Below are 14,112 nucleotides of genomic sequence, written 5' to 3'. Positions count from 1 at the left end.
AAATGACTATTATTATAGATCATAAAATATATAGATGTCATTAAAATATGGCAAAAAAAATTAAAAAGGAAAGGGAAAAAAAAGGCGGGAAAATTTTTAACCAAGAAATGACAAGTGTCATTCCTGGTTTCGCCTTTAGTATAAGCTTATTGATGATTGATTTTGGTTGAATGAAATGTAATATGGTGATAGCTTAGTGGCTAACGCTTTAGATTGTAAACTTAAGGTTGTGGGCTCAAAGCTTGTACTAAATTTTTCAAGTAATAGGAAATAGAGTGAAGCCGATTTAGTTATGCGTTAAAAATGAGCAAAATGGAATACCAATTTGCACTTTTAATAAATGGGAAAAACCAATGTATGCATGTGTGACTAGGAGTGTGCATAAATGGAACTGGACCGGAAAACCGACCGCGATCGGACCGGAATTGGACCGGACCGGTTGATTCCGGTCTGGTCTTCGGTCCTCACAAATTGGGGATTCCGGGTTTCCGGTCTGGGCCGAAATGGACCGGAAAGTGTATTTTGTAATTTTTTGGGTGAAAATTTTAAATTTTATGTTTAAATTTCTAAAAACTTTAGGTACAAAACTTGTAATTTATAAATTCTAGGTGCAAAATAGGAAAGCACGCAAACAAAACAAAACGTTAAAAATGTATGTATATATTAAGATACTAAAATGAAAAAGAAAAATAAAAAAAAATTATGTAACCGGTCCATTCTGATTCAAAACCGGACCAGAATAAACAGGTCTAAACCAAAACTCGGACCGGTTGATTACGGTCCGGTCTCCAAAAAAATTCGATTTCGGGTTCCGGTCCTGGACCGGTGCACAGCCCTATGTGGCTATGTGTGACAACGATCAACCAATTATACCATTATGAATTCAATTCAGGGGTTCACTTTCATGCAATCTCTTCTAATTATGAGTTGAAACAAACGATGTATTTGATTTCTGTGGAAAAATAGTCAATAAAGTACATAATGAGAGAGCCATATAAAGATTGATAGTATGGGAAATACAATGATTTACATGGTTTAATTAACCTATTTCACGAGTGGAGGACTTTGGTGCTTTTGAAAACTTCAATGACGAACATCAACACGATTACAAGGGCTTTTTAATGTGGCTCAATCTAAATAATGATCATCTAATGACCTTTTTGTAGAGCTTCAAATATCTCTCTCTAGAAAAATGCTCTCTACGAAATTTCTCTAAAAAATTCTAAAAAAAAATATAAAAAAAATATTTCACTTTCATTGTAAATCACTAGGGATTTTCTTCACACCCCGGGGTGTGGAGGCCTTGGGAGTTTGCTTTGATTAGAATAATATTTTTCTAGTATTTTTATTTCTTCTACTTCCATAATGGAAGAGAGTGTTTCTAGGCCTCTTAATGATATAGTTGCTATATCAACAGAAGAGTCTCCTTCTAGCGATCATATGGATGTTTGTCAACCTATGACTTCTAATATGATTTCTAATATAAATGCCCCGCAATCTAAAAATCCATCAGCAGCAATTTCTTTTAGGGAAGCGGTGGAAAGTTCAATTCAATGGTTCAGTGAAGCAAGGAATATTGCTATTACATCTCTTGATTGGGATGATAAGGCAGAAGAGTTACCAGCATCTCCTTTAGCGGTGGGTTTTACACCTGCAACACTTGCAAGACTAAGAGAGCCTTGGAAACTAACTCTTATGGGTAAGTGTCTAGGTCTCAATATTAGACCTAGCTTTATGGCTTCTCGTGCACGAATCATGTGGAAGGTTCGTGGTACGCTAGAAACTATAGATGTTGGAAACAATGTTTATCTTTTTCGATTTTCAACTTTGGATGATTATGAAAGGGCTTTGTATGGGGGACCTTGGTTTATATTAGATCACCTATTTAGTATTATCCAAGTGGAAACCAAATTTCATATCTTCTTCTACCAATTTTGATATCATGTCAGTTTGGATTAGATTTCCAGAATTGCCTGTTGAATATTATGATAAGGAAGCGTTGTTTGATATTGCAAAGCGCATTAGCACCCCTATAAGAGTAGATTATGCTACAGATAAGTTATCAAGAGCAAGATATGCACGGGTTTGTATTGAAATTAGCATGACTAATTCGCTAATCACTAAGGTTTGGGTTGGAGGTGGATGACAGCATGTCCAATATGAAAACATACATTCTCTATGCTTTACGTGTGGAAAAATTGGGCATCAATCTAAGGAATGTTCCCAGGTGTTGCATGGAAATTCAAATGTTGATATGCAAGTAGATGGGACCCCACATAAGAATTTGGCACCAATTTTGGACACCACCTCTTCATTGACAACACAGCCCTCAACCTCACATTGGGCTGCTAGTACAAGTAAGGCCAAAACTAAAGTAGGGGCCCTTCCTGATTGTTCCTATGATAAAACAGAAGGGTATTTCCCATGGACTTTGGTAAGTGGATCAAAGAAACAAAAAGGCAAATCTCAACCCATTGCTAAAAATAGCAACAACATTCCAACTGGGAAAAATAAAATACAAGGGAACAAAGCTCAAGTACAGAAACAAGTATTACCCAGCAATAAGTTTGCTCAAGGCTCGAGGCATTCATGGCATTTACTTGCTGAAAGCAGGCCTGAAGAGGAAGAGACTCAAGTTGCTATTACTGGTAACTTAATGCCACCTAACTCGTCTCCATGCATTAAAGAGGGTATAATTGATATTTCTACTACTCCAAGTAAAGTTTGTACCACTGATACACTTGAGCTAAGTACTACTTCTCAACATTTGGACATTGTGTCAGAGAACAATATTGATAAAGATCTTCACATTCAAGCTTTGCCAAATTTGCACTCTACCAATTCTCAAGTTTTTCCCACAAAAAATATTTCTTCCAAAGCATTAAATACTCCTGCTTCAGACATTACCCTACCTAGCTCTATCTCTTCTTCTGCAACTACAACTGTTCATTCATCTTCTTCCTCAGTTTTTTCTCAAGAAAATGGAAAAGGACAAAGTGATCACACCCTCCACCATGACCCTAACTCAACCACCAACATCATCCACCAACCCATCCATCCCTGTTTGGAAACCTGTACCAACAAGGAAACATTCCATTCCATCCCTACCAACTGTGTTGACCCCTCCTCCATGCAGCTCAGCCACAATCCCAAGCATACTCAATCTGAACTTTCCGCCACCACAAACAACACCTCCACCGTCAGTAGTGTACCATATCCAGAAATCATCCTTTGCGAGGGAATGGACATACAAACCTCAATCGCCTCCCCCATCTACTCTACCTCTATTTCCCATAGTCCCTCGCCCTATTTGCACAACAACTCGAATCCCCTCATCTCAATCTCTTCAGACATCATCTGCGATGATAGCTCTGGATGCTCTCAGAAGAAGGGAGGAGATTCTAACTCCTCATGCAAGGATGAGTCTATCCCTCAACTAGCCATCTCACGACAGACTACTCCAATTCAGACGCATGCACGAAAAATTACCAACCATTCCCTTGCAATGCGCAACAGAAGGTCAAGACATGGCTCTTCAGGGACCCCCTATGGCGATCTATCAGACTCTAGGGGAAGTATTAGGGATTCAAGTGCAGCTGTTTTTCCAGGAGGAGAATTACAGGATGCTTCCATCTCTCAGAACTTACATATCACCGATCAAGGTGGAGGATGTTCACGGTCTGGGACATTGGCAACACTGGAAGGATTGAGAGGAATTCTTCCTACCAATCAATCATCAACAAGGTGACATTCCCAGGTTATCTCCTCAGAAACCTCTTCCTAACTTAAAAATGAAGTTGATAGTTTGGAATGTTAGAGGTGTTAATAATGATGACTTTATATCACATGCATGGGATTTAGTTAAGATGCATAAACCTGATATTCTGATTTTGCTTGAAACAAAGTGTGATGATGGGAAAGCTTCTGATCTCATGAAGCAGCTAGGGTTTCATGAAAAAAGGGTAATTCCTGCAAGAGGTTTAAAGGGAGGAATATGCCTATTTTTTAAAGCAACTGTTGATCTGATCTTGTATAATAATGACAACCATAAGTTTCATTCCCTCTTTAAATTTTATAATCATAATTCAGAGGTGCTTGTCACTGGTATGCATGCCCCTAGTGTGGCTAGGGAGAGGCATGCTTTCTGGAATGAAATGCAAAGCAATATTCCTCCCTCTGCCACTCCTTGGTTGGTTGTAGGAGACATGAATGAGATTACATCTTAAGGGGATAAACAAGGGGGAAGGCCTTTCAGATCTTCTCAATGTAAGGATTATACAAATTTCACAAATGAAGCTGGTTTGATGGATCTTCATACAATAGGCAATCCTTACACTTGGGAGAATGCAAGGCATGGAAGAGCTCTTATCAGAGAGAAATTGGATAGAGAAATTGTTAATGCTGCCTTTATGGAAGTCTTTACTCAGGTATCTGTTACTAATCTTGTTAAAACATATTCTGATCATTGCCCTATTCTGATTAGTTTATGCTCCCAAAGAAATAATGACCCTTTCCCATTTAGATGCAAAGAGGTTTGGCTTCAACATAAGGATTTTAAGGACTTTTTCACCTCAAATTGGATTGCTAATGATCAGCACATTCCCTTTTTAGAAGGCAGATCTAATTTCATTAAAAATGCCCCCTTTTGGAATGACAATATTTTTGGGAATTTGACTAAAAAGAAAAAGATTTTGTTGGCTAGAATAAATGGCATACATTTCCTCCTTTTTAGTCAACCTTGAAAAGTCTCTTCTTTTTGAATTAAATGGAATCTATAAAATGGAAAGAGTGATTTGGGCACAAAAAGCAGGTATTAATTGGAGAAAATTTGGTGATTTTTATACCAAATATTTTCATATCCTTGCTAAAGTTAAGAAAAGCAGAAGCAAAATTGTAGCTTTGACTAATTCTTCAGGTGTTTTAATAGATGACCAAATGGTTCTAAAGGACCTAGCTAGGAGTCATTTCATTTCCTTGTTTAGTAGCTCCCTGTCTAGTCAATCCTCTATTTCCTGTGTCTCTATCATTCCCTTAAATCCTTCAGACAAAGAGCTTCTCTCTGCTCTTCCCTCTTTGGATGAAATCAAATCCAATCTTTTTAGGATGGATCCCATTAAAAGCCCTGGCCTAGATGGTATTCAGTCTCTTTTCTATCAACATTTCTGGAATGAGTTAGGAGTCTCAATTCATGAGTTTGTAGTTTCCATTTTTAGAGACTCAACTATTCCAGCAGATTTGAATTATTCCTATATCTCCCTCATCCCTAAAAAAGATCACCCTTGCACCATGAATGATTTTAGACCAATAGGTCTTTGTAATACCATCTATAAATTGGTCACTAAAATCATCTCCTCAAGACTGAAATCCATTTTGCATAGAGTGATCAGCCCCTTTCAGTCTAGTTTCATTGAAAATAGATGTATGGAGGATAACATCATCCTTATTAAAGAGGTTGCTCATATCTTTCATAAGAGTAAGAAGAACAAACATATCATGGCTTTGAAACTAGATTTAGCAAAGGCTTATGACTGTCTTGAGTGGTCTTTCATTGCAGATACTCTTACATGCTTTGATTTCCCATAGTCCACCATCAGACTGATTATGCATTGTGTGTCTTCCACCAATATTTCTGTTTTATGGAATGGGGGAATTACAAAAAGTTTTAAACCATCAAGGGGAAATTAGGTAGGGAGACCCTCTTTCTTCCTATCTTTTTTTTTATGTATGGAAAGACTCTCTTTACTAATTGAGGATAGTGTTAGAAATGGTGTGTGGAAACCTCTAAAAATCACAAAAAATTATAGCCTTTCCCATCTGTTCTATGCTGATGATGTTTTCCTTTTTGGAACTGCTAATGTTCAAAATCTTTCTGTCATGCTTTCCACTTTGGAGGATTTTGGTGCTTTCTCTGGCTTAAAAGTCAATGACTTGAAATCCAGCATTATATTTCCAGCAAAAATGGATTATATAGACACCATCTTACTTCTATATGTAATTTTAGATCTAGCTCTTCCTTTGGAAAATACCTAGGCATTAACATCAGCCCAAATAAGTTAAAAAAAATACATTATTGGGAGTTATTGTCTAAGTCTTTAGATAAGATAAGAGGGTGGCAAGCTAAGCTTTTGAATATGGCAGGGAGATGTACTCTCATTGTATTCCAGAACGCTGCTTAGGTGCTAAGAAAGGTCCTGCAAAAACTAGGACTAGCAAGCGTTTACAGGGCTTACAAGCTTTGTCTGGGACACCTGTTTCAATAAGGTCATTTGTTGTTCTGGTTGCAAATGTACCCTGCTAATTTACTCTCAGTGTTTGCTCACACTTTTTTTCACATTCATTTAAATTCCCTATTTGCTTGTATCATACAGAGAACCTAATGAGGCATGCTTAGCCAGAGGTGATCAATTGTCTGCCGGATTGCTGAACAGAAGTAAAAGTAAGAACAATTATATGTCTTTTGGATAAGTACTATGGCTGTGAACTATAAAGATCTTAGACTGATACTCATAGGGCATGCTAAATGAACACTCCTAACTATAAACCACAGTCTTGAATTATGCATTGCTTTATTGCTGCACTTAGATAACATGGTCTTTTGATTACAGGCCCTCATGTCTTGCCTGTTAATGCACCTGAATTGAATAGTGCACAAACTGCCAGTGAGGCTACTGGAAGGCCACTTTTAGACCAGTGCATGCTGTATCAGAATACTACTAATAATCCGAGAGCTAGCAAGCGCAAGCGAGCAAATGCTTCTATGTCTGAACCACCTGTTCCTATAAGGTCTTACTGCTTCTATTTGTCACTAAGACACATATTTTTTTCTATTTAATGGTTAACAACAACACTTCTTTAGCATTGACTGGTTGCTGTGAATATAGGGAAATAGGTGAAACCAGTGAACAAGGCAAAACAAGGAACCCAAAGTTGAAGAAATCACAAACTAAGACAACCAGTAAGTGTACATGGTATAGTTCAGAATAGCATATCGTATAGACTTAATAATAACCTCTTCAGATTTGCATTTCTGCTTTTACAACAAATTGAACAATTTTCCCCTGACAACTCTATAACCCAGCATCATAAGGATCTAGAGTAGAGGTTATTCATACATTATAAAGTAGCAAAATCTAAAATGGCTTACAACATAACAAAAACAAGCTAAAATTCAGAGTGCACAATTCCCTGCCAACATTAAGATCATAATAACCATTCTTCATTGTCAAGCCATTTACATGAAGATCCCATAAAATTCTTATTTTGTGTATTATCCCCACCACAAGTGTTGGATGACTATATCACTTTTCACTTCATTTTCTTCGACAATGTCTTTGTTCACATCTTCCTGAGCTATTCCAGCATCCTCATCATTAACAACAATGGTGGCATCTTCATTGCAGTTTCTGTTCAGCATTTTGCTCTTTCTTATCTGCACAGCAGGTGAAAATTCACCAGCTTTGCTTGCAACATTCTTTCTAGCTTTTTTCCCTTTACCAAGCTTCCTGATCTTTAAAACTTCAGTTGATATTTCATCTAATTTCCTCTTTAGCTTTGTTATCCTCTTTTCTGCATCAGAATGAACAGACATGACATTAGATAATTTTCCATGTAGATTAGCTTCGCTTAACTCTAACACTCGAAGCCTAGCTTCAATATCATGATTCTGCATTACTGGAAATTTATCCCCATCTCCTTTCATATTCATTTGTTTGCTTTTCTTACCCTCCCCCCCCCCAAAAAAAAAAAACAGAGGGTAATTTTAAATCTACACCACAGCTAGCTCAGGCAAAGGTCAGTAGGTTAGCCTGTGGAAACAAAAATACAATTCAAAGTGACCTCTTCCCTTTTATAATTAAATTCATATTAGGTGTTAATATTGCAAATAGACTTTTTTCAGTATAGTTTTTTAACAGCAAGCTAAGCTTTGACACAACAACTATTTAATTATCATTGTCCATGAGGCAAAAGGTTGACACATAAACACATTATATATGCAGTGACCACTATTAATGCTATCTTAACAACAAAACTGTGCACATTACCTTTTCAGTTAGTTTTTAGATGCCTGATTGCTTAGACCTTGCTTCTTACATTTACATATCACAGAGACTGCTGCTGATCTTTCTCAAAAGCAAGTAGTGAAGCAGCCCACTACTAAGAAGACAAGTAAGTTTTCTTGTCCATATTTCTTAGATTTTTGTTTTGTACTGTTACAAACCAATAAATTAATGTGGCAATTACTCCATGCATAGCAGAATCTCCAGCTGCTATGGTTGGTCTAAAATTACCAGCTGCTCCTCTGAAGCTTAAAGCACCTAGGTATTGTGGGCACTGTAATGCAAAAAAATTTCAGCATGAATCACTGCATTTCTGTTGTGGAAATGGATCAATTGAATTAGCAACTAATGATTATCCTCCTGCATTATATAGACTCTTAACATCTGATGAAGATGATGCAATGCTTTTTAGACAATATATCCGCTTATATAATAACTTACTTGCATTTAGCTCATTGGGTGGCAAGTATGATGCAGATACAGAAAAAGGAATTTATGTCTTTAAATTGCATGGCCAGATTTACCATAACTTGCCTGATTTAATCCCTGGTGATAAAGGTCCCAGATATTTGCAGCTCTATTTTTATGATGGCCAATTTGAAGCAACTGCTAGGAAAGACTGCTTTAATCAGATTAGACAGCATATTATAAATATACTTATGGAGGTAACTGAGCATAATCCATACGCTCGTTTTTTCAGATCTTTGAGAGAAATTGACATTGAAGAAGACACACAAATTTTGATCAACAAAAACACTGTTGTAGACCAACGCACCTATAATGCTCCTACAACAGATGAGGTGGCTGTGATCTGGCCTGACGATACATCGTCAAGTGAGTCCAGCAGCCCATATATTGTTGTAAGAGGAAAATCAAACGATCCTCATCGTATATACCATCATTACGGATGTTATGATCCTCTGCAGTACCCACTCTTATTTCCTTATGGTGATTGTGGTTGGAGTGAAGGTATAACTAAAAAAAGCGGCGCATCTCAGGAGCAAGGAAACTCTGCTATGGCCTCTGCAATACATACAGAGGAACATGTGCTCGAACAGGCTGCAATACACACAGAGGAAGATGTTCTTGAACAGGAAGCAACACGTAAGCTTTTCAACTCAGTAATGAACTTGCTTGTTTTCATCATACCTCTTAGCCTATCATTGTGTGCCTTATCTGACAGACATTGCAAGCATCCTGATTTCAGGTCTAGCAGATGCAAGTGGTACTTCAGCTAGGCATATTTCGCCTCGTGAATATTATGCTTACAAGCTGCAATCTCGGCCAAACAACATGCTTCTTAGAGCAGGCCGGTGTCTTCAGCAATATATAGACGATATGTATGTGAATATTGAAAATACTCGCCTAGATTTTTTCCGACACAATCAACATGCAATCAGAGCTGATTTGTACCAGGGGATCTTAGACTCAATTGAGAGTGGCGAAACAAATCCCATGAATGTTGGTCGGCGAGTTATATTACCTCCAACTTTTATTGGTGGTCCACGAGACATGAAAGCGCCGCTACTTAAATGCAATGGCTTTGGTTCAACGATTTGGTAAGACAGATTTGTTTGTCACAATGACTTGCAATGCTAATTGGCCAGAGATTAAGGCAGAACTGGCTCCTGGGGAAGCAGCGCAAAACCGACCAGATCTTGTTGCTCGTGTTTTCCGGGCAAAGTCGATCTGCTTGAAAAAACAAATAATGAAGAAGCATATTTTTGGAAAAGTTGCTGCTATGATATATGTGGTTGAATTCCAAAAAAGGGGTCTACCTCATGCACAGTTTCTCATTATCTTAAAACCAGGCTACAAGATCCAAAATCCTACAGATTTTGATCGCTTTGTCTCTGCAGAGCTGCCACCTCACCGCTCCCCAGAACTTCGGAAGATTGTGGTACGGCATATGATGCATGGGCCATGTGGAGAAATTAACCCTGAATGTGCATGCATGACTACAAAGCACAATTCTCCCCTGTCTTGTAAATATGGCTACCCGAAACATTTTTTACATGAAACAACGAACCACGATGATGGATATCCCATGTACATAAGAATAGATATGGGAGAAAGTGTCTGAATAAGGGGTGCAAGCCTTGATAACCGCTGGGTCATTCCATACAATCCATACCTTTCAATGTTATTTGATTGCCATTTGAATGTAGAAGTGTGCTCATCTATTAAGGCTGTGAAGTATCTGTACAAGTATGTTTATAAGGGCCATGATAGGGTTTCTTTCAATGTGGTTGGTATAGAAAAAAATTCTGAAGATGAAATAGAGAGGTTTCAGTCTGGACGATGGGTGTCACCATGTGAGGCAGTTTGGCGAATTTTTTCCTTTGATCTCTTTGAGATGTACCCACCTGTGCAACAATTGGCAGTGCATCTGGAAAACATGCAAACTGTTCAGTTACGTGCTCATGAACAGTTAGATTCTGCCATGCTAAATGAGCGTAGATCCAAAACTCAATTGTCAGAATTTTTTAAGGCAAATGCAGCCTCACCTCAAGGTACAGGATACCTTTACATCGAATTTATAGAGCACAACAGATGGGATGCCGGTAAGAAAAGATGGTTTCAACGGAAAAACAAGAAACTTGTGGTTGGTCGGCTGGCAAGTGTGACACCAGCAGAAGGAGAGCAATTTTTCTTACGGTTGTTGCTTGTTAATGTACGCAGCCCTAAGTCATTCACTGACCTTCGGATTGTTAATGGATTACTTTGCACCACTTTTCAAGAAGCAACTAGTAAAAGAGGCTTATGTGAAGAAGACAATGTTGTTCATGCATGCTTGGCTGAAGCAGCAGAAATACACTTGCCAGGAGCCTTACGGCGCTTATTTGCAGCTGTTTGTGTGTTCTGCAACCCCACTAACCCAAATAGACTGTGGCAGCGATTCTACAATGACCTATCTGATGATTACAGGCATGCTGATCCTGGGAGCGAATTCCGTGTTAAGTTGCTGACTATACAGTCAATTGAACGACATTTAGAGTCTATGGGAAAATCATTAGCTCATTTCCATCTTGATCACTTACATGAAGAGCTGCCAGAAGAGCTGAACAGAACAAAAGACATCATTGATGCCTTAGTTAGATGCACCTATTCCTCAAGAGTGTATTGATTGTAGAGGCAAACTGAACTCAGCTCAGCAAATTGCATTTGACAGGATTATTTCTCAAGTCCAATCAGGAAAGCTTGGCTGTTTCTTTGTTGATGGTCCTGGAGGAACTGGCAAAACATTCTTATACAATGCGTTATACGCAGAGGTTTGCATGTCAGGAAAGATTGTTCTGCCAACAGCTACATCAGGGATTGCTGCAGAAAACATCCCTTCTGGAAGAACAGCGCACTCAAGATTTAAGATTCCCCTGGATTCAGAGACATCTCTTGCCTGTGATGTTCCCAAAAAAGGCAGCCTAGCTGCTTTAATCAGAGAAACAGCTCTTATTATTTGGGATGAAACTTCAATGGCTAAAAAAGAAAACATTGAATCAGTTGAGCTTTTGCTTCGTGACCTTTGTGACGCAGAACAACGATTTGGTGGAAAGATTGTAGTTTTTGGGGGAGATTTTAGGCAGGTTTTTCCAGTTGTTCCTCGCAAAACTCAAAGAGAAGTTGTTGCAGCAAGCCTGGTAAACTCACATATTTGGCCTTGGCTAGAGAAGCTACACCTAACTGAAAACATCAGAGCAAGAGAAGATCCCCCATATGCTTCATTTCTGCTGAGTTTGGGCAATGGCCAGCTACAATCTAATGGAAATTCTTATGTTCAGGTTCCTCCTCACATTGTGAGTTATTATCATGAGAGTGATGATCCTATCAATCACCTAGCTGCTACTGCATTTCCAGAATTAGAACATGCATTATTTTCACCAGATATATTCACAGAGAGAGCCATTCTTACACCATTGAATGATGCAGTTGATGCTATTAACACTGTTCTCATAGAAAAATTTCCAGGAAACTCTGTAATTTACAAGAGCTTTGATAGCATGCTAGATGACAATTGTGCCATTTACCCTACAGAGTTCCTAAACCAGCTAGCCCCTGGTGGTATGACTCCGCATGAACTTGTTCTTAAAATAAACAGTCCTGTAATATTGCTCAGAAACATTGATCCAGCAGATGGGCTTTGCAATGGAACACGTCTTATATGCAAGTCTTTCAGAAGGAATGTAATTGTTTGTTCTATAGCCACTGGTCATCGTCGAGGAGAGCTTGTATTCATTCATCGTGTTAATCTCCGACCTTCATCATCAACAAAATATCCTATTCAGTTTGAGCGAATTCAATTCCCTCTGAAACTCAGCTTTGCAATGACTGTAAACAAATCTCAAGGCCAGACACTAAGCGAAGTGATAGTTTACCTCCCACAACCATGCTTTTCCCATGGACAACTATATGTTTCCTTGTCAAGGGCAAAGAAGTCAGCTAAAGTGACTGTGATCACACCATACCCAAATGAACAACACACTTCACCGGTCCTGAAAAACGTTGTAGCGTATGATGTCTTGCAATTATCTAGCATAAAATGATACAAGAATGTAAAGGTATAGCTCCCTAATTACTTAATCTGCTAGCCTAATTTTAAATCAGCTATTCTACATGTTGTAACTAACATAATATTTACCATGTTACAAATGCAGGTGCTTTTGCTTCTATATATCTATAATGTAATTGAGCCTAAGGTTAAGCTTTCTAAATTCTCGTAAGCTCATTTGTGTTAAAGCACAATAAAAAGGTTCTAGAGATATTTATGTTTACAGCCATGTATTATGTTATATGATATATACAGTTACTTTTGCACCTATTGCATGTGATTTTTTTTCCCCACTTTTCTATTTTTAAATACAATCTTAAGTATATTGAAATTGGTAACACAAAAATGGAAATATCCTAGGTTTTCCAACCTTATTACCCTTAAAAAAAATGAATCAGATTTGCTATAAAGACAAATCTCATTTTTGCTTTTGTATTACATCTTTGCTTTTGCAGCTGTATTGCAGCAAAACATCATTCATTCTATTACCCACAGTACAAATTTCAGCATTTACTTTTCCCACACACATCTTATTGACTGCTGGTCCATACTATGCTCTACTTTATTTTACAGAAAAATCTCTGTCACTTTAGTTTTCTGCTGCTGTGATCTAGCAATAACTGCTTGCAAACCCACTCTAACAAGGTACGTCCATAAATGCTTTTCCTCTTCAATTTAAACTCAGTTTTTCATTTGTAATTTTCTTTTTGCTTTCAAATTAGCAATGCCTTGCTGTTGTCTAGATTCAATTTACAAAGATAGGACACAATCACTCACTCTAGCTTACTTGCTAAGCCACTTAACAAACCATGTACCTAAAACTTCATTTGTATAATTCTATGACAGATAATCATGCTTTGTTTTATAGATAATATTATTTAGAAATTTATCAATTGCTTAATTTATACAGGGTGCATTACCTAGCTTTCGAAATTTGCATGTACACTTTAAACAACTTTCACATTACATTCTCCTGAACTTATAATCAGTGCCCTTTATACTAGCTTTGACTAGCACTTTGACACACATTATGTAAATGCTAAGCTTATAAAAAATTCTCTTTTTGGTACATTTACCTGTAAAGCTTTGCCTTACTAAAGTTACCACTTCCTTTTATACAAGCCTTAGTTGATAATATGCTGACAATTCAAAATTTTTATAGAATTTGCTTAATTAGAACTCAGTATTAGCTAGCCATATTCAGACTTCATTTATCTGGACCACAATACACAATCTAAAAATGGTTAAACTTTTCTTTATCTTCAAGTTTGCATGGAAACCATGCCTTAAAATTCAATCTCAAAGAGAATTGCTTAGTTCTGCATTAGTGAAGATAATAGGTTTTGCATGTGCAGTTGGAAAAAAAAGGACTTATTTTTTGGTAAAAACAGACATAATAAATAAATCCACACAACACCAATAGATAACCATTAGTACTTAGAAAATACAACTTATAGCAATAATAACTACTACTTGGGAGATTTAAAGACAAAGTACAACTGATAAAAA

At 37.5% G+C, this 14,112-nt stretch overlaps 2 protein-coding genes across 2 annotated transcripts; both read left to right on the top strand.

Annotated features, from left to right (window-relative positions):
• Positions 1-8,269: 8,269 nt before the first annotated feature.
• On the top strand, positions 8,270-9,620 carry LOC110712984. The gene is made up of 2 exons (XM_021891443.1): positions 8,270-9,161; positions 9,265-9,620. Exons 1-2 carry the CDS (start codon positions 8,270-8,272, stop codon positions 9,618-9,620), a joined length of 1,248 nt encoding a protein of 415 aa, XP_021747135.1.
• A 577-nt stretch (positions 9,621-10,197) lies between these two features.
• LOC110712983 lies at positions 10,198-13,140 on the top strand. Its single transcript, XM_021891442.1, has 4 exons — positions 10,198-11,177; positions 11,230-12,571; positions 12,710-12,771; positions 13,059-13,140. The coding sequence occupies exons 1-4, from the start codon at positions 10,198-10,200 to the stop codon at positions 13,138-13,140; spliced, it is 2,466 nt and encodes an 821-aa protein (XP_021747134.1).
• Positions 13,141-14,112: the final 972 nt, after the last annotated feature.

Source organism: Chenopodium quinoa, unplaced genomic scaffold (genome assembly GCF_001683475.1).
Source record: "Chenopodium quinoa cultivar QQ74 unplaced genomic scaffold, ASM168347v1, whole genome shotgun sequence".
NCBI lineage: Eukaryota > Viridiplantae > Streptophyta > Magnoliopsida > Caryophyllales > Amaranthaceae > Chenopodium > Chenopodium quinoa.
Note: the sequence above shows the minus strand (reverse complement) of the source record. Positions and strands in the feature narration are given on the sequence as shown.